At 44.6% G+C, this 21,258-nt stretch overlaps 1 protein-coding gene across 4 annotated transcripts in view; it reads left to right on the top strand.

Moving 5' to 3' along the window:
• The window catches only part of LOC127453075 (intermembrane lipid transfer protein VPS13B-like), a 194,830-nt gene that overhangs the window by 127,063 nt on the left and 46,509 nt on the right, over positions 1-21,258 (top strand). For all 4 annotated transcript variants that reach the window (XM_051719104.1, XM_051719103.1, XM_051719102.1 and 1 more), the window contains exons 33-35: positions 780-923; positions 11,136-11,799; positions 11,895-12,032. In XM_051719104.1, coding sequence (XP_051575064.1) covers positions 780-923; positions 11,136-11,799; positions 11,895-12,032 — 946 coding nt within the window. The remainder of the gene's footprint in view (positions 1-779; positions 924-11,135; positions 11,800-11,894; positions 12,033-21,258) is intronic.

Here is a 21,258-nt window from a genome sequence, read left to right as displayed (position 1 = left end):
GTATGGGTGAGAAACACATCAATATTTAAGTATTTTATACTATAAATCTCCATTTTCACTTTCACTTCATTCTTTTGTTTTTGGTGATTTTCATTCTTCATGCATATCGCCACCTGCTGAGCAGGGAAAATAATTTATAGTAAAAAAGTGAACATTTTTAGTAAAGTTCTGGTCACCATTCACTTGCATTGTATGAACCTACAGAGCTGAAATATTCTTCTAAAAATCTTCATTTGTGTTCTGCTGAAGATAGAAAGTCATACACATCTGGGATGACATGAGGGTGAGTAAATGATGAGAGAATGTTTCATTTTTGGGTGAACTGTCCCTTTAAACTGGTTACTTGTTTCGTTTAGTAAAGTGTTTATAAATGTCATTTTTGGCTTCAGATACTGTAAAAGTGACTAAACAAACATCAGCAGCTGATTTCAATTTACACAAGCCTGAAGAGCAGAGCAGCGATGATGTGACATGTTATTTAATTCTGTCAGAATGGAGCTTTAAAAACACACTCACATTCATACAGGAGCTTGAAGTTTATTTTTGGAATGGTGTGATTTTTTTTATTTTTTATTTTTTATTTTCTTTATTTTTTTTTTTTTTTATTATTATTATTTTTGACAAAAGCTGTCAGTGATTATCTGTGTTTTACTTAAATTTTCCCAGTTGAATGTTCATAATAAATAACTGAACTGAAAAATAGTGCAAAATAAAAAGTGTAAAGTAAATAAATGAGTGGAGTACCATACAATAATAATAATAATAATCTCTCTGTACAGGAAGTGGTGGTGTGCGGTCACAGTTTGGAGCTGAATGTGACGTCCAGTCTGGAGTTGTTTCTCAGCGTGTCTCAGGTGCAGTTACTGCAGCAGCTCCTGCGCGCTAATGTGGGACTGACGACCACCAACAAGACACCTGCAGACGTATGGCCACACACACACACACACTACACTCACATTACACTCACACTACACTCACACTACACACACACACACTCACTCACACACTACACACACTACACACACACACTCACACTACACTCGCACTACACACACACACACACACACACACACACACTACACTCACACTACACACACACTCACACACACACACTACACTCACACTCACACACACACGCTACACACACACTCACACACACACACGCTACGCACACACACACACACTACACTCACACTACACTCACACTACACACACACACACACTCACACACACACACTCACTCACACACTACACACACACTCACACTACACTCGCACTACACTCACACTACACACACACGCACACACACACACTACGCACACACACACACACACTACACTCACATTACACTCACACTACACACACACTCACTCACACACTACACACACTACACACACACACTCACACTACACTCGCACTACACACACACACACACACACTACACACACACTCACACACACACTCTACACTCACACTACACACACACTCACACACACACACACACACACACACTCTACACTCACACTACACACACTCACTCACACACTACACGCACACTACACACACTCACTTACACACCACTACACACACACTCACACATACTCACACACACACACACACACACACACACACGAGAGCTCTGTAGTGTGTGTTTATGAATGCACTGGTTGCTGGGAGCACAGTTAAACATGCGATCTACACATCCTTGCATTTGTGTGTGTGTGTGTAAGTCACATCTGGATCTGATTGTGTGTGTGATGTTGACTGCATTGGGCTGGCTGAATCATCCTCCCCCCCACAGACCATCACTACCCAGAGTTCAGCTGGGTTCAGGACAAGATGTTTAACAGTCCCATACCTCTGCTCTGCTCAGTTCATCTTTCTCTGTACGGATGAATGCTCTAGGAGTTTGAAAAAGTAGGTTTTCAATCAAATTCAAAATAGTGGACAGGAAATATGGCCAAGCCTGGCAAAACTGGCATCATTGTACTCGAATTGTTACCTAAGGAATGTCAAGAGGCCAGTCTCATGACAAAATGCCAAATTAATCAAAAGTTAAAAGCATTAAAAAAAATGTTTTGACCACTAGGTGGCGCTGGTCTTCTCAGGTACTCTCAGGGCATGGTGTTGATGACGCACAACAAGTTTCGTAACGATACGCCAGTGCGCTTGTGAAATACAGCATTTCATGACAGAATTAAAAATGTCCAATGCCCAGTATGGCCGACATGAGAACATTGGGCATCATTCGACTCGTTATGCCCCAAAGAACCTAAAGAGACCTGTCTCATGATTTTAGGCCAAACTATTCAAACTTTATAAGAAAAAGCCGTTGTTCATATTTCTTGACTAGTAGGTGGTGCTGTGCCAAAACTGCCCGGGTACCTTCAGGGTATGATGGCTATGACATGAACCAACTTTCATACTGCACATGGCCCAGGACAGTTCGAAAAGGTGTGTTTATTCAGAAAATTCAAAATGGAAGAAAATCAACTTGGAAATTGAAACCATGGTGTCCTTTCATTTTAGTTTCTAGGTCTTTTGACGTTGAGCAGTTGGTGGCGCTAGAGGCTTTGATGTAGAGACTCCAAATTTGCCACATGGAATTTTCAGTCTCTCCTACACCAGTGTGCCAAATTTCACACATTGTTACTAGGGCTATTGATATAAAGCGTTATTCAGTGTGATCAATTATTTCAGATGAACGGGTTAAAAAAATGAACGCAATTAATCATGCCCCAGACTGTAATAATAAGGAATATTCCAACCATCGGAGCAATTCAAGCCTGAATACCACCTGTTTTCAGCAGTGGGCAGTAAGCGAAACTCCAACTGTACAGGCAACAAAACACACTCAGACTTGACACCAGCGACAGCACAAGACGAGGACGCGTTCTTGTGTTCAAACACAACTGGACAGAGCACAATTCTGAATGCAAGGGTTTCGAGAGTGCTTTCAAGTTCAAACTACGTTTATCTCCCCACAGCGACCTAAAAACTCGATGCATCTAAAGTGAGACGCTTCAGAAGTGTCCGTCTGATGCATGTGTACACTGACGTGTCCTTAGAAAAGATCTTATAATAAATCTCAGACAGATTGATGAATTCAGTTTCAAAATAGATCGCTGTGAACTGAAGGCCATTGATAGACTTCAATAATGTTCAATAATATGGAAATAAACTATATATATTGACTTCTGAAACCACTTTTTGTGTTGTCTTATCAGTGCTTTACTCGTCCACTATTTGGGTTGCCGCATATGAAGAGCGTTCCAAATCGTTCTGATATGAGGCTCCATTTCAGTTCAGGAGGAGACAGCGAGGCAGCTCACTAAGTTTTGGAACAGACCCAATATATTAAATTATTTTTGTTTTGAGGTCCTTCCAAAGCAAATATTAATATAATTATATATTGTAATTCATTCTATTAATTAATCAGATAAAAAATGAATTGATTGATTGACAGCCCTACTTTTCACAACAGTGACGCTGACTATCATACCTGGAGTCGCGGGTTTGAATACAGGGCGTGCTGAGTGACTCCAGCCAGGTCTCCTAAGCAACCAAATTGGCCCGGTTGCTAGGGAGGGTAGAGTCACATGGGGTAACCTCCTCGTGGTCACTATAATGTGGTTCTCGCTCTCGGTGGGGCGTGTGGTGAGTTGTGTGTGGATGCCGCGGAGAATAGCGTGAAGCCTCCACACGCGCTACGTCTCCACGGTAACACGCTCAAGTCACGTGATAAGATGCGCGGATTGACGGTCTCAGACGCGGAGGCAACTGAGATTCATCCTCCGCCACCCGGATTGAGGCGAGTCACTACACCACCACGAGGACTTAGAGCGCATTGGGAATTGGGCATTCCAAATTGGGGAATAAAAGGATAATAAAAAAATAAAAAAAATAAAGAAAAACAGTGGCTCCACACCTTCGCTTCTTGGCCCCTAATGATGTTTCCAAACAGGTTACCCAAACACTTGTACTCCGTTATCCACTGTTGCGATTAACAAACTGTCCCGCCCCAAACTCCCTCCATTGGTTGAGTCAGAAGTTGACATGTCGGGCCGCTCAAACAGATGATGTTTTAATAGTCACAGTGTTTACACTCTTCAGGAACCACCAATGGATTACTGATAGTGACTCTCAACATTCAACTGAGATACCAGAAAGTGCTTGAACATCCGTTACACACTTGAGCTTTAATCTGCAGCTCCTCACCTGAGGAACAGAAGAAGAGAATTAGGCTGGACAAACATCTGGTGGGCTTGAAGAAAAACCTCAGAGTAGATGAGTGCGGTACGAGAGGAAATCCCCGGCCCTCCCACACTCTGTTCCTCTGTTCCTCTGTTCCTCTGCTCTCAGGACGTCCCGCTCTGATGTGTATTCATCATGACAGGCACAAGAGCTCTCACTCAGGGTTCAGTTCTGTTGTGTTTCCCTGCAGAGCGTGACACCGTTGGAGAGGTGTGTACTGGTGTGATTGTTGTTTGGAATGAAAATCTCTGGCCTGCGAGTTGTTTTGATTGCTGAAGCGGAGACGTTTTTGTTCGGCTCGCGGCCCCGTGGCCGGTTTGTTGAAGGTTGGCGCGCCGCTGAAGCTCACATTCATGTTCTTGAAGGTTCAGACCTTATTTGACTCTGACCTTTGATCTCCTGCTATGAGACCTCTCGCTCACATGCACTCCCCTCGCTGAGAAGTTCATCAGTGTTTTCTTTCTCCCGCTTGCCGCTCCAAGAGTTCCTCCGTCTGCGTTTGACCACTAATCATCTGCTAAGTAGGAGTTTCGTTGTGGCTAACTGCAAACATTTTAGACTCTCAAAGTTTGTGTTCGTGGCCTTCTAGACACTGTTATGAAACCAAATCTTTTTTTCCTCTTGGTTCTCGGTGACCCCTCGTTCCAAAATCAACCGATAATTGACAGGCAGTCAAAACAGTCCGACCTTTCCCAGTTCACAGCCTCCAGCGCTTTGCCCGTGACCTCTCCCGGCACGACACATTCCCCAATTCAGCTCGGAAACTCGATCTATTTGAGATCAGTAGCAGCTGAGCCGCGTGGTCACAACGCTTTGTCAAAATTGCCGTTAAACCCCAGATAAAATCATCAGGCGCAGAATTACATGAAAGAGAAATAAATGTGGCTCTTGAGGAGCTCGTGTGACTCTGGTTTCAGCTCAGGTGAGTCAGGCGGCACCTTCTCCTGCTCTCTGCCCGAGGCCAAACGGGGTCAGCGGCTCCGGCGAGCAGTTAGTGGAGGGTGAAGCATGTTAACTGAGTGCTGAAGAGAGAAAACATGTCCTCCACCTGTATAAGCAGGATTACACGTTTAAAATAACAGGTGAGAGAGGGGCGAGCTGTACTGTGTTTCAGTTGAACTGTCTGACATCAGCAGGAGCCGCGATTACATGCAGTCTAATAATTCCTTAAAGGAATATTCTGTGTTCAATACAAGTTAATCTCAATCAGCAGCATTTGTGTCATAATGTTGATTACCACAAAAATTAATTTCGACTCGTCCCTCCTTTTCTTTAAATGTGTGTTCCAGTGAGACACTTACAATGGAAGTCAATGGGGTCAATAATCTGTAAACATTAAAATACTCACTGTTTCAAAAGTATAGACACAAGACATAAACAATATGTGTGTTAACATGATTTTACTGTGATCAAATCACTTACTAACCACATCTGTGGAAAGATATAGACAAATACCGGCTTACAGCATTTTCTGACGTTGTTGTCATGACAACGAAGTTGTAAAATTGTCTATATCTTTCCACAGATGTGGTTAGTAAGTGATTTTATGACAGTAAAATTTATTTAAGACTTATTTAAAATATTGTAAAACCCAATTTCCTTTAAGGGTGTGGCACAGTGGCTCAGTGGTTAGCACTGTCGCCTCATAGCAAGAAGGTCCCGGGTTCGAGTCGCGGCTCAACTGGGCCTTTCTGTGTGGAGTTTGCATGTTCTTCCTGTGTTCACGTGGGTTTCCTCCGGGTGTTTCAGTTTCCTCCACAAGTCCAAAAACATGCAGGTTAAGTGAATTGGAGACTCTAAATTGCCCCGTAGGTGTGAGTGAGAGTCCCCTAGCCACTGGGGGTTGCATCAGGAAGGGCACCTGGTGTAAAACCTGTGCCAAGTCAAATATGCAGATAACAGATGGTCCACTGTGGCGACCCCTAACGTCACATCACAGTTTCTTCAGTGTCTCACGTCATGTGTGACTTCATTTATATAAACAACACCTTCAGAATCTGCAGTTGGATTGAACTGATTCAGACTGTGAATATCTTGTTGTAAACACTTATTGTTCCATCACTGTTGAAAAAACAGATGGACATCATCATTAGTCGCTGGTGCTGATGTGGATGTGTTTCTATGGTAACAGTGTTTTGTGTTGTTCATGTGAAGTGAGCCGCTGCTCTGATGGTGATGAACTGAAAGCGGCTCATCCTGACGGTCTCGCGGCGTGTGCTTCAGTTCGACTGCGGTTTGAGAGTCTGATCTCTATGGTCTCAGATCCACCTGGGCGCCGTCTCGTGTTGCTGTTTCTCGTTGGTGTAACCAAAGCAAAGCATCAGTGAGGCCAAAGAGCGACTCGATGACCTAATGGAGACACGAGTGTTTGAAGTCACGCCGCTGTTTGGTGAAAAAAGTCCTTCATTGCTCATAAACTGACCGGAGAGTTTAACTTCCTGTCCGCCGATGTTTATTGTGACCTCACCACAGCAGATCTGTCCAGGTTTACTCTATTCTGCAACCATTAAAGGGACAGTTCACCCAAAACATTCAGTCATTATTTACTCATGCTGTTCCAGTCTTGTATGACTTTATTCTGTGGAGCACAAAAGAGAGATGTTATGCAGAATGTTCACGCTGCTCTTTTGCATATGATGAAAACATACAGTGACCAGGAGGTCAAGCTCCTAAATATTTTAATGTAACTATGTAAGAAGTCATCTGAATCCATACGATTATTGCAGTCACGTTCTACATTTAATCATGTGCAGGATATGAATTATACTTCTTATAGTTCACTAGTTTAAATGCTAAATCTTGCTGTCAGGAATGGAATTACTACTAGTGAAATTGTTCATTTTTGATATCAGTAATTAAATTTGCACTAGTAAAAACGTTAATTATTTATTAAAAATGATGTCATTACTCTCGGAAATATCCATTCCTGATAACAATTGAATTATAACTGGTGAAAATGCTCATTTTTGTAATTCAGTTTTCACTAGTGGCAATGTTAATTTCAGATATCTGTAATGTGAAAAAAGTTGAAATTTCATTTTTGAAATAAAGAATCTGTATTTCCACGAGTAATGACCTTTTTATTTTTTAACATCAGAAGTTAAAGGAATATTCCGGGTTCAGCTCAATCGACAGCATTTGTGTCATGATGTTGATTACCTTTTCTTTAAATGTGTGTTCCAGTGAGACACTTGCAATGGAAGTCAATGGGGGCAATTTTTGGAGGGTTTAACCCTACTGATATAATAAATAATCACGTTCTCTAGTATTAATTCCATTTCTGATATTTTAATGACTCATTCACAACATCATCTTTTGTGTTCCACAGACGAAAGTCATAGAGGTTTGGAACAACATGAGGGTGAGTAAATGGTTTTACAGTGTTGTGTGTGCTGTAGAGCAGCTGTAGCTCCATTTGTGTTCAAACATCTCCAACACACTGAAGTGATTTGTGAATTTGACGTGTGTTTGTGAACACTGATGTTTGGCTAATTGCTGTCAGTGTTGAACGTGTTAACAGGCTCTCACCTGCGGCTGCGCAGACACTGAACAGACCTCACAGGACCCCTGACCTCTGACCTCTGAGTCCCTTCAGGAGTCGAGAGAAGCTCTGTACATTCTCATGTAGTGAGTGTGTTTGAGTCCCACCCAACATCATTCACCAGTGTGAATGCAGTGCAGCTCATCACACATGAATTCTGGGTATGTGATGTTGGATTTGCAGTATTTTTGCCAACAGAACAGGGAACAGTGAGTCATGCCCTCGCTGCCAGCGCTCTGTTTGTTCAATCTGCACAGCGGAACCGAGCGGGGGGTATTAAGTCTTTCCTCAATCTCTCCCACGTTTACAGCGTGAGCTCTGGTGAGATTCAGAGCGTCAGAACGGAGCGCAGCGTGTCGAGTGTGACGGACGCTCCTGCAGGTGCGCTGAAATCCAGCTCAACTCTCTGGCGTTTCTGCAGCGGGTCGTTATTTTGCAGGTCGTGACCTGCTCGTGTCTTTGTTGTGGTTGAGCTCCAGAACAGAATTGTCATGTGTTCGGGGTCTCCGCGCTTTGATGCTTGTGCGGCCGTCACGTCATGTGACTTCACAGCCCTGCAGAATGAGGCCGCGGCGCTTTATAGTGCACACTTGAAGTGCTTTTGTTTTCTTCAAAGGGACGCACAGATTTGTGGTGCACATTCTCTGGTTGTGAGCTTTGAGCACATGAGCTGTCTCAATGATCACTCGCTGTTAAAACACTTTAAGATGAAACAGCATCAGTGTGAGACGACTGCTGGACTACACTGTGTGTGTGTGTGAGTGTGTGTTAATGTGTGAGTGTGTGTGTGTGTGCGCGCATGTGTTTACTACACTCTGTTTCTGCAGTGTGGGAAAATAAACTCTGTAGTGAATGTGTATGTTTTAACTGCATGTCATATGAAGAAGTCCGTAATCACACTGATTTCATTCTCATGAGCCTTTAAGAACAGAAACAGAAACAGTTCTCACTTTATTATGATTCAGACATGATGAAAGTAAAAAAAATAATAATAATAATTCTGAGTTTATTGAACTTGTTAATACAACAGAGTCATTTGTTTTAGAATTAGACTTCACTAGTTGCTCTGTATGAGGACATCATTATAGAGCGCAACAGTCTGTTTCTCCATAAGGCAATTGATCATTAACTTTTTAAAAATAAACAAAATAGACAGACCTACTGTGAGCTCTGAGGTTGTTAATCGATGGGTTATGCTTCTGTTGAAGACATCAGTCCATGTTATTACAACTTCATAAAAAAAATCGTGTTTAATAGCAGAATTCCTGGTGAAGAACTACACTACCCATAATCCCAAACAGAGATCCACCAATCAGAGAATTACGTCAAAAGAGCTCTGTAGCTCCGCCCACTCCCATAATGCACTCTGAATGAGCAATCGAGTCACTCTCCCTACACTCACAAACTTCTGATATATTTGTATACATCGGATCATTTTGCAGTATACTTCACTGCAAAAAATCTTTTCCGTAAGGCGCGGTCACACAAACCTTCGAGCAGCGAAATTCTGCGGGTGGAGGCGGCGTGGGCAGATGTTGAGCATGTGTGAAATAAGCAAACAAATAACTGACAAGCAACCTCTTTTAATGCTGCACTTTATACTCTGGCAGAGTGAAGTTAAAAAGAAACTCACCACTAAAATGATTTCCTGGTCCATTGTGAATATTCAGTGTAACTGTACGAAGCTCCGCCCACACAGACGTCACCGCCAAACCAACTTCCTATTGGTCAATGTGGTGAATTTTCCTGTCAAAGTTCACCAAACTTGAACTGGAGGTGAGATCAGCGCAAGGAAATTCTTCACCACAGGAAGTCCATTGCTCGATATTCACGATCACGCAGATTCCCATTGACATGACCGTATTCCACCGCGTGACAGCGCCTCAACGGAGTATTTTTGTTTTCCAGTAAAATATCTGAACATTCTTAAAACGAGATAAATGTGCTTGAGAAGCAGAATGACACAACATATTTTGTCTTGTTTTCATGGAAATATAAAATATTTTGTAACTTTTATGCTTTAAACAAGAGGAAAAAAAACTTTTTTTTTTTTTTAAATTCTCTTATTTGCTAATAGATTTTTCTTGTTTTAAGTATAAATCCAATTAAATAATAATAAAAAAAAGACTTAATATCATTGTCAAGTAATGTTTTCTTGTTTTAATGATGTTTAATGAAGTTTTTCTAGTGTTTTAATACATTTTATATATACTTATAATCAACAACTTTAAATCAGTTTAGTGTGGTGTTTGATTACATCATTGGCAATGCTTCATGGGATTGTAGTTCATTAAAGACATTCAGTACACAGTCTTTTATCTTTGTCTTTTTGTCTGATTTTCTAATATTTTTTTGTTTTAAATCAAAGTTTATAATGTGATTCACCTCGGAGCTGGTTGGTTTTGTTCATGGCGCACAATTCTTTTATGAAGGATTTTATGAAACCACTATTTGAAAAATACTTCCTGAAGCAAGACAGCTGAAGAAGTGGGCGGACACTTTGTGTTGTGTGTGTGTATATTGTGGGTGGGTGTGTGTGTGTGTGTGTGTGTGTGTGTATGTGTGTGGATGTGTGTGTGTGTAGTGTGTGTGTATATTGTGGGTGTGTGTGTGTGTGTATGTAGATGTGTGTGTGTGGATGTGTGTGTGTGTAGTGTGTGTGTATATTGTGGGTGTGTGTGTGTGTGTGTGTATGTAGATGTGTGTGTGTATTGTGTGTGGATGTGTGTGTGTGTAGTGTGTGTGTATATTGTGTGTGTGGGTGGGAGTGTGGGTGTGTGTATATTGAGTGTGTGTATATTGTGTGTGTGTGTGTGTGTGTGTGTAGTGTGTGTGTATATTATGTGTGTGGGTGGGGTGTGTGTGTGTGTGTGTGTGTGTGTATGTAGATGTGTGTGTGTATTGTGTGTGGATGTGTGCGTGTGTAGTGTGTGTGTATATTGTGTGTGTGTGTGTGTGTGTGTGTGTGTGTGTAGTGTGTGTGTATATTATGTGTGTGGGTGGGGTGTGTGTGTGTGTGTGTATGTAGATGTGTGTGTGTATTGTGTGTGGATGTGTGCGTGTGTAGTGTGTGTGTATATTGTGGGTGTGTGTGTGGGTTGGTGTGTGGGTGGGTGTGTGTGTGTGTGGATGTGGGTTAAATATCTATTAAGTGAAGTATTTTGTTTAATATGCTGCCAGTGTTCAGAAAGACTGAAACACAATCTTCTGTCTGTCTCTGTCTTGCTGTAATCAGAAGCATGTGAAGAGTGAAACAGTGTGAATGAGAGACAGATGTGAGACTGCAGTGAAAGACACAGGTGCTATCGCTGTCAGCGTGTCTGATGTGTGTGTGTTGCAGGTGTGTGGTCAGCAGGCGCCGGCCACCGCGGTCTCGGGTTCGAGCTCCGTGGAGAGTTTGTGTGGCAGCGGTGCCCCCTGCGGGCAGGACAGTGGCTTTGGCAGCGACAGCGCCCGTCTGCGAATCATTCAGATCGAGCGCCAGAGTGGCACGGGTCACCACCGCCTCGCCCGGCCGTCGCAGCAGCCCACCATCACCAAGAACCTGAGCTTCATCCCCTTCGATGTGTTCCTCACAGCCGGCCGCATCTCTCTCATGACTTACGCCACCACACCCACCATCAAACCGCCCACCGACGCCACCCTGTCGCCGGGAAAGAGCATGCTCGATGTGCCGGAGGGTGAGGCGGGTAACGCGTCTGAAGGGAGTCTGTCATCCCTCACGGCCGATGATCTGCTCAACGCAAACACCAGCAGCAGGCCGACGGGGCTCCTGGACGGTGTATGTGCACCCGTGCGGGCTTCGGCGAGACAGGCTCTGGGCGTGACGGTGGTGAGACAGCCGGGCCGCAGAGGAGACAAAGACTGCAGCCTGCAGCCGCTGATGTTCCTGCAGCTCACGCAGCCGTCTGCGCTCATCAACTGCCATCATCGCAGACAGAAACTGGAGCTGTCGCTGTTTGACCTTACGCTCAGAGGAGTTGCAACTGATTACAAGAGTCTCGGTGAGTCACATGATTCACACGAGCAGATAACAGATACAACACAGCAGCAGTTCATCATTAAACCTGTCTGTCTGTCTTGTCTGTCTGTTTTTCAGACACAGGTAAATCTCTGCCCGAGTCGTTGGATTACAGTGTGTATTGGCTGCAGACAGTAGCTGGAGAGGCAGACAGTCGGACGGGCATACCTCCTCCTCTCCTGTCTGTCATCATCAGAGACTTCCTCAGTGGACCAGGTGAACACACACTACACACACTCACACATACACACACACATATACACTACACACACTCACACACCACACACACACACTACACACACTACACACACTTATACACTACACACACTCACACACCACACAGACACACACACATATACACACGCATATACACACACGTATACACATGCATATACACACACGTATACACATAGACACACACATTTACACACACACACACACATGTGGATTTGCTGGTTTGGATCTCAACAGCAGGTTCAAGGTTTCACCACCAACAGAGAGACACTCCTTTAAAACTCAAAACTCCTTGTCTGTCTGTTTGAGTATGTTGTGTGCAGTGTTCATTTTAACACATTATTTTGTTTGAGTCATAGTTTGTCTTTTGATGAAAATGTCCTTTATATTTTGTCAATATTTTGTCGTCATATTCATTTATTTTAGTCTATTTTACTATAATGGCATATCATTTGTCAACAAAAAGAACATATTTTGTGCAAAATGACAAAAAATTAATGTCAAACTTTAACAGACCAAACTTTCATCAAATATTCAAACATTAAGAAAAAATTCTAAACATTAATTTAAACATGTATCAAAAATATACAACAAAATGCAACTGTCCTTGTTGTATAAACCTAATGAATAGAATATATATGAATATAGAATATACTGAAGTATTTGCTACTTTTTATAAGTTACTATATTCTGAATTCTTCATGCTTTAGAGACCGTTACTAATTTTCAGAGTTTTAGCCAGTTTAGGATATTACGATTACGTGTAGCGTGTTTTTTTTACAGAAACAATGTATTCACAATGCAAGTGAGCAGTGTTCTGACTACCATGTGAATTAGTTCACCTGTTCATTTCGACTTCACTGTCTGTGCAGATGTAAGTTGTAATATTGTGAATAAGTGAATGAATGAACGTAACATTTATATAGCACTTTTCTGACACTACACTCAAAGCACTTTACATAATAGGGGGAATCTCCTCAACCACCACCCGTGTGCAGCATCCACCTGGATGATTGACAGCAGCCATAGTGCACCAGTACACTCACCACACATCAGCTATTGATGGAGAGGAGAGAGTGGAGTGATAGAGACAATTAATGGATGGGGATTATTAGGAGGCCATGATTGAGAAGGGCCAATGGGGGGAATTTGGTGGACACCGGGGTTACAACCCTACTCTTTTCGAGAAGTGTCCTGGGATTTTTAATGACCACAGAGAGTCAGGACCTCGGTTTAATGTCTCATCCAAAGGACGGTGCCTTTTTACAGTATAGTGTTCCCGTCACTATACTAGGGTGTTAGGACTAGGGCTGGGCGATAGGACGATGTTATCGGATATCAATGGTATCTTACAAAGATCCCAATGTTGATTGCGACACTCAATTGACAGACGATGATCGACAAAACCATGGATCTGGGAAGTCAGCAAATATATTAAACAGTGGCCAGGGTGTGAAACTAGCAGCCGCCAAATATGATGAGGCTGAATCCAGTTTGCAAGATCCTCATCCAAATGGAGGTATTTCATGCGTGGGTAATTTTGCTCATCTACCTGCAACAGGCGGGCGACATGTAAGACGTCTTCGAGTGACACATGACAAGAAATGCTGTTAGACACAAAGACAAGTGCTCGAAGAAACACACTTTATTATATTTTATTACATAAGAACAGACAAAAGAAATGTGGTCAGTGCTTGTGTCTGATTCACTGTTTGTTCAGAGACGTGCAGCACAAGCCTGTCTCATAGAACAGGCACATGTAAAGAGTTTTCACTCTTTTGTTTTCTGTTTCATTCATCTGACAACTGTTTGCAAGAATAATGTCATCTATGAGAATGCTGAAATGATCTCCGATCATCTCAAGAGGTGCTGTTAGTTTAGTTCGCTTTATTTCCACGGAGCAGTCAGCGGGTAACATGCATTGTGAACGCAACTCTGCGGGTTCAGTAATATATATCTTTGTATTAAAGAAACAAAGACGAAAGTGATTAAATCATAAAATAATACAAGACACGTTCACCTTGAACCTAAAATTGAGTTTTATTTTATTTTCTGTAGGCAGCATTAACTGTATTACCAAAACACAGTACAAACAAAAATTCGATAAGAACACATTTGGCAGCATTATTTTGGGAACACAAGGGAATTAGGCTTATTTATTTTAAATATTATTGTCTTTACATTTATAATTGTCTTTAGTTCTTAATCTGTAACTATTAGTAATTTTCCACCTGTTGTCATTGACAGATTCTTGCGTGATGGCAAATAGAGCCGTTGGAGACGGTAAATGTTTGGATTTGGGGAGGTGGATAAATAAGATTTTTTGATCACTTTGTTATTTTAATTGCTTTTTTGGTTTCGTTTAAAGTGAAATTTGAATTTAGAAATGTATGGTAAATGGTCTGCACTTATATAGCGCTTTTTTAACCTAAGTGGATTTCAAAGCGCTTTACACTGTGACTCATTCACCCATTCACTCACACACCAATGACAACAGAGCTGCCATGCGAGATGCTAGCCTACCATTGGGAGCAACTTAGGGTTCAGTGTCTTGCCCAAGGACACTTCGGCATTTGTAGTCATGTGGGCCGGAAATCGAACCGCCAACCCTATGATAAGTGGCCAACCCGCTCTACCACCTGAGCCACAGCTGCCCCGTATTTTGTTTGTTTTTCATGTTTCAATAAATGAATTTAATTTTTAAAGCAAAAATATTCTCCGCCCCCGGCAGGGGGGTTGACGATATATTCGTATATCACGATATTTTGTTAGCCGATTATCGATAAAATATTTTTTACAGGGGGTGAGCACCCCCTTGCTGGCCTCACGAACACCTCTTCAAGCACCAACCTTAGTTTTTCTCCAGGAGGTCTCCCATCCAGGTACTGACCAACCTGCTTATCTTCAACCCGCTTATCTTCAACCCACTTATCTTCTGACTCAACCCGCTTATCTTCAGATCTTCACTCAACCTGCTTATCTTCAGACTCAACTCAACCCGCTTCAGACTCAACTCACCCTGCTTATCTTCAGACTCAACTCAACCCGCTTATCTTCAGACTCAACCCCGCTTATCTTCAGACTCAACCCCGCTTATCTTCAGACTCAACCCCGCTTATCTTCAGACTCAACCCTCTTATCTTCAGACTCAACTCAACCCGCTTATCTTCAGACTCAACCCTCTTCAGACTGAACTCAACCCCGCTTATCTTCAGACTCAGCCCTCTTCAGACTCAACTCAACCCCGCTTATCTTCAGACTCACCCCCGCTTATCTTCAGACTCGACTCACCCCCGCTTATCTTCAGACTCGACTCACCCCTCTTATCTTCAGACTCGACTCACCCCTCTTATCTTCAGACTCGACTCAACCCTCTTATCTTCAGACTCGACTCAACCCCGCTTATCTTCAGACTCGACTCAACCCGCTTATCTTCAGACTCGACTCAACCCGCTTATCTTCAGACTCAACTCAACCCGCTTATCTTCAGACTCGACTCACCCCTCTTATCTTCAGACTCGACTCAACCCTCTTATCTTCAGACTCGACTCAACCCCGCTTATCTTCAGACTCGACTCAACCCGCTTATCTTCAGACTCGACTCAACCCGCTTATCTTCAGACTCAACTCAACCCGCTTATCTTCAGACTCGACTCAACCCTCTTATCTTCAGACTCAACCCCACTTATCTTCAGACTCGACTCAACCCCGCTTATCTTCAGACTCGACTCAACCCTCTTATCTTCAGACTCGACTCAACCCTCTTATCTTCAGACTCGACTCAGCCCCACTTATCTTCAGACTCGACTCAACCCTCTTATCTTCAGACTCGACTCAACCCGCTTATCCTCAGACTCAACCCCGCTTGTCTTCAGACTCAACCCCGCTTGTCTTCAGACTCAACCCCGCTTGTCTTCAGACTCGACTCAACCCTCTTATCTTCAGACTCGACTCAACCCTCTTATCTTCAGACTCAACTCAACCCTCTTATCTTCAGACTCAACTTAACCCTCTTATCTTCAGACTCAGCCCCGCTTGTCTTCAGACTCAGCCCCGCTTGTCTTCAGACTCAGCCCCGCTTGTCTTCAGACTCAGCCCCGCTTGTCTTCAGACTCAGCCCCGCTTGTCTTCAGACTCAGCCCCGCTTGTCTTCAGACTCAGCCCCACTTATCTTCAGACTCGACTCAACCCGCTTATCTTCAGACTCGACTCAACCCGCTTATCTTCAGACTCGACTCAACCCGCTTATCTTCAGACTCGACTCAACCCTCTTATCTTCAGACTCAACCCCACTTATCTTCAGACTCTACTCAACCCCGCTTATCTTCAGACTCGACTCAACCCTCTTATCTTCAGACTCGACTCAACCCTCTTATCTTCAGACTCGACTCAACCCTCTTATCTTCAGACTCGACTCAACCCTCTTATCTTCAGACTCGACTCAACCCCGCTTATCTTCAGACTCGACTCAACCCTCTTATCTTCAGACTCGACTCAACCCTCTTATCTTCAGACTCGACTCAACCCGCTTGTCTTCAGACTCACCCCGCTTACCTTCAGACTCGACTCACCCCGCTTACCTTCAGACTCGACTCACCCCTCTTATCTTCAGACTCGACTCACCCCTCTTATCTTCAGACTCGACTCAACCCTCTTATCTTCAGACTCAACTCAACCCTCTTATCTTCAGACTCAACTCAACCCTCTTATCTTCAGACTCAACCCTCTTATCTTCAGACTCAGCCCCGCTTGTCTTCAGACTCAGCCCCGCTTGTCTTCAGACTCAGCCCCACTTATCTTCAGACTCAGCCCCACTTATCTTCAGACTCGACTCAACCCGCTTATCTTCAGACTCAACTCAACCCGCTTATCTTCAGACTCGACTCAACCCTCTTATCTTCAGACTCGACTCACCCCTCTTATCTTCAGACTCACCCCTCTTATCTTCAGACTCACCCCTCTTATCTTCAGACTCAACCCGCTTATCTTCAGACTCGACTCAACCCCACTTGTCTTCAGACTCAGCCCCGCTTATCTTCAGACTCAGCCCCGCTTGTCCTCAGACTCAGCCCCGCTTGTCCTCAGACTCAGCCCCGCTTGTCCTCAGACTCAGCCCCGCTTGTCCTCAGACTCAGCCCCGCTTGTCCTCAGAATCAACCCCGCTTATCTTCAGACTCGACTAAACCCGCTTATCTTCAGACTCAACCCCGCTTATCTTCAAACTCACCCCGCTTATCTTCAGACTCACCCTGCTTCAGACTCGACTCAACCCGCTTATCTTCAGACTCGACTCAACCCGCTTATCTTCAGACTCGACTCAACCCGCTTATCTTCAGACTCGACTCAATCCCGCTTGTCTTCAGACTCAACTCAGCCCGCTTATCTTCAGACTCGACTCAGCCCGCTTATCTTCAGACTCGACTCAGCCCGCTTATCTTCAGACTCGACTCAGCCCGCTTATCTTCAGACTCGACTCAGCCCGCTTATCTTCAGACTCAACTCAACCCTCTTATCTTCAGACTCACCCTGGTTATCTTCAGACTCAACTCAACCCTCTTATCTTCAGACTCACCCCTCTTATCTTCAGACTCAACCCCGCTTATCCTCAGACTCACCCCGGTTATCTTCAGACTCAACTCAACCCGCTTATCTTCAGACTCAACCCCTCTTGTCTTCAGACTCACCCCGCTTATCTTCAGACTCACCCCGCTTATCTTCAGACTCAACTCAACCCTCTTATCTTCAGACTCAACTCAACCCTCTTATCTTCAGACTCAACTCAACCCTCTTATCTTCAGACTCAACTCAACCCGCTTATCTTCAGATTCAACTCAACCCTCTTATCTTCAGACTCACCCCTGTTATCTTCAGACTCAACTCAACCCTCTTATCTTCAGACTCACCCCGCTTATCCTCAGACTCAACCCCGCTTATCCTCAGACTCAACCCCGTTTATCTTCAGACTCACCCCGGTTATCTTCAGACTCAACTCAACCCTCTTATCTTCAGACTCACCCCTCTTATCTTCAGACTCAACCCCGCTTATCCTCAGACTCAACCCCGCTTGTCTTCAGACTCAACCCCACTTATCTTCAGACTCGACTCAACCCTCTTATCTTCAGACTCAACCCCGCTTATCTTCAGACTCAACCCGCTCATCTTCAGACTCAACTCAACCCGCTTATCTTCAGACTCGACTCAGCCCGCTTATCTTCAGACTCGACTCAGCCCGCTTATCTTCAGACTCGACTCAGCCCGCTTATCTTCAGACTCGACTCAGCCCGCTTATCTTCAGACTCGACTCAGCCCGCTTATCTTCAGACTCGACTCAGCCCGCTTATCTTCAGACTCAACCCCAACCCGCTTATCTTCAGACTCAACCCCTCTTGTCTTCAGACTCACCCCGCTTATCTTCAGACTCACCCCGCTTATCTTCAGACTCACCCCGCTTATCTTCAGACTCAACTCAACCCTCTTATCTTCAGACTCAACTCAACCCGCTTATCTTCAGACTCAACTCAACCCGCTTATCTTCAGACTCACCCCTCTTATCTTCAGACTCAACCCCGCTTATCCTCAGACTCAACCCCGCTTGTCTTCAGACTCAACCCCACTTATCTTCAGACTCGACTCAACCCTCTTATCTTCAGACTCAACCCCGCTTATCTTCAGACTCAACCCGCTTATCTTCAGACTCAACTCAACCCGCTTATCTTCAGACTCACCTTGCTTATCTTCAGACTCACCTTGCTTACCTTCAGACTCAACTCAACCCTCTTCAGACTCGACTCAGCCCGCTTATCTTCAGACTCGACTCAGCCCGCTTATCTTCAGACTCGACTCAGCCCGCTTATCTTCAGACTCGACTCAGCCCGCTTATCTTCAGACTCGACTCAGCCCGCTTATCTTCAGACTCAACCCCAACCCGCTTATCTTCAGACTCAACCCCTCTTGTCTTCAGACTCACCCCGCTTATCTTCAGACTCACCCCGCTTATCTTCAGACTCAACTCAACCCTCTTATCTTCAGACTCAACTCAACCCGCTTATCTTCAGACTCAACTCAACCCTCTTATCTTCAGACTCACCCCGGTTATCTTCAGACTCAACTCAACCCTCTTATCTTCAGACTCACCCCTCTTATCTTCAGACTCAGCCCCACTTATCTTCAGACTCGACTCAACCCGCTTATCTTCAGACTCAACCCCGCTTATCTTCAGACTCACCCCGCTTATCTTCAGACTCACCCCGCTTATCTTCAGACTCACCCTGCTTCAGACTCGACTCAACCCGCTTATCTTCAGACTCGACTCAACCCGCTTATCTTCAGACTCGACTCAACCCCGCTTATCTTCAGACTCAACCCCGCTTGTCTTCAGACTCACCCCGCTTGTCTTCAGACTCAGCCCCGCTTGTCTTCAGACTCGACTCACCCCGCTTGTCTTCAGACTCACCCCTCTTATCTTCAGACTCACCCCTCTTATCTTCAGACTCACCCCTCTTATCTTCAGACTCACCCCGCTTATCTTCAGACTCAACCCGCTTATCTTCAGACTCGACTCAACCCGCTTATCTTCAGACTCGACTCAACCCCGCTTATCTTCAGACTCGACTCAACCCCGCTTGTCTTCAGACTCAGCCCCGCTTATCTTCAGACTCAGCCCCGCTTGTCCTCAGACTCAGCCCCGCTTGTCCTCAGACTCAGCCCCGCTTGTCCTCAGACTCACCCCCGCTTGTCTTCGGACTCACCCCGCTTATCTTCAGACTCAACCCCGCTTATCTTCAGACTCACCCTGCTTCAGACTCGACTCAACCCGCTTATCTTCAGACTCGACTCAACCCGCTTATCTTCAGACTCGACTCAACCCGCTTATCTTCAGACTCGACTCACCCCTCTTATCTTCAGACTCGACTCACCCCTCTTATCTTCAGACTCAGCCCCGCTTGTCTTCAGACTCACCCCGCTTATCTTCAGACTCAACTCAACCCTGTTATCTTCAGACTCAGCCCTGCTTGTCCTCAGACTCAACCCGCTTATCTTCAGACTCACCCCGGTTATCTTCAGACTCAACTCAACCCTCTTATCTTCAGACTCACCCCTCTTATCTTCAGACTCAACCCCGCTTATCCTCAGACTCAACCCCGCTTGTCTTCAGACTCAACCCCACTTATCTTCAGACTCGACTCAACCCTCTTATCTTCAGACTCAACCCCGCTTATCTTCAGACTCAACCCACTTATCTTCAGACTCAACTCAGCCCGCTTATCTTCAGACTCGACTCAGCCCGCTTATCTTCAGACTCGACTCAGCCCGCTTATCTTCAGACTCAACTCAACCCTCTTATCTTCAGACTCACCCTGGTTATCTTCAGACTCAACTCAACCCTCTTATCTTCAGACTCACCCCTCTTATCTTCAGACTCAACCCCGCTTATCCTCAGACTCACCCCGGTTATCTTCAGACTCAACTCAACCCGCTTATCTTCAGACTCAACCCCTCTTGTCTTCAGACTCACCCCGCTTATCTTCAGACTCACCCCGCTTATCTTCAGACTCAACTCAACCCTCTTATCTTCAGACTCAACTCAACCCTCTTATCTTCAGACTCAACTCAACCCTCTTATCTTCAGACTCAACTCAACCCGCTTATCTTCAGACTCAACTCAACCCGCTTATCTTCAGATTCAACTCAACCCTCTTATCTTCAGACTCACCCCGGTTATCTTCAGACTCAACTCAACCCTCTTATCTTCAGACTCACCCCTCTTATCTTCAGACTCAACCCCGCTTATCCTCAGACTCAACCCCGTTTATCTTCAGACTCACCCCGGTTATCTTCAGACTCAACTCAACCCTCTTATCTTCAGACTCACCCCTCTTATCTTCAGACTCAACCCCGCTTATCCTCAGACTCAACCCCGCTTGTCTTCAGACTCAACCCCACTTATCTTCAGACTCGACTCAACCCTCTTATCTTCAGACTCAACCCCGCTTATCTTCAGACTCAACCCGCTCATCTTCAGACTCAACTCAACCTGCTTATCTTCAGACTCGACTCAGCCCGCTTATCTTCAGACTCGACTCAGCCCGCTTATCTTCAGACTCGACTCAGCCCGCTTATCTTCAGACTCGACTCAGTCCGCTTATCTTCAGACTCGACTCAGCCCGCTTATCTTCAGACTCGACTCAGCCCGCTTATCTTCAGACTC

Source organism: Myxocyprinus asiaticus, chromosome 15 (genome assembly GCF_019703515.2).
Source record: "Myxocyprinus asiaticus isolate MX2 ecotype Aquarium Trade chromosome 15, UBuf_Myxa_2, whole genome shotgun sequence".
NCBI classification, from domain to species: Eukaryota; Metazoa; Chordata; class Actinopteri; order Cypriniformes; family Catostomidae; genus Myxocyprinus; species Myxocyprinus asiaticus.
Note: the sequence above shows the minus strand (reverse complement) of the source record. Positions and strands in the feature narration are given on the sequence as shown.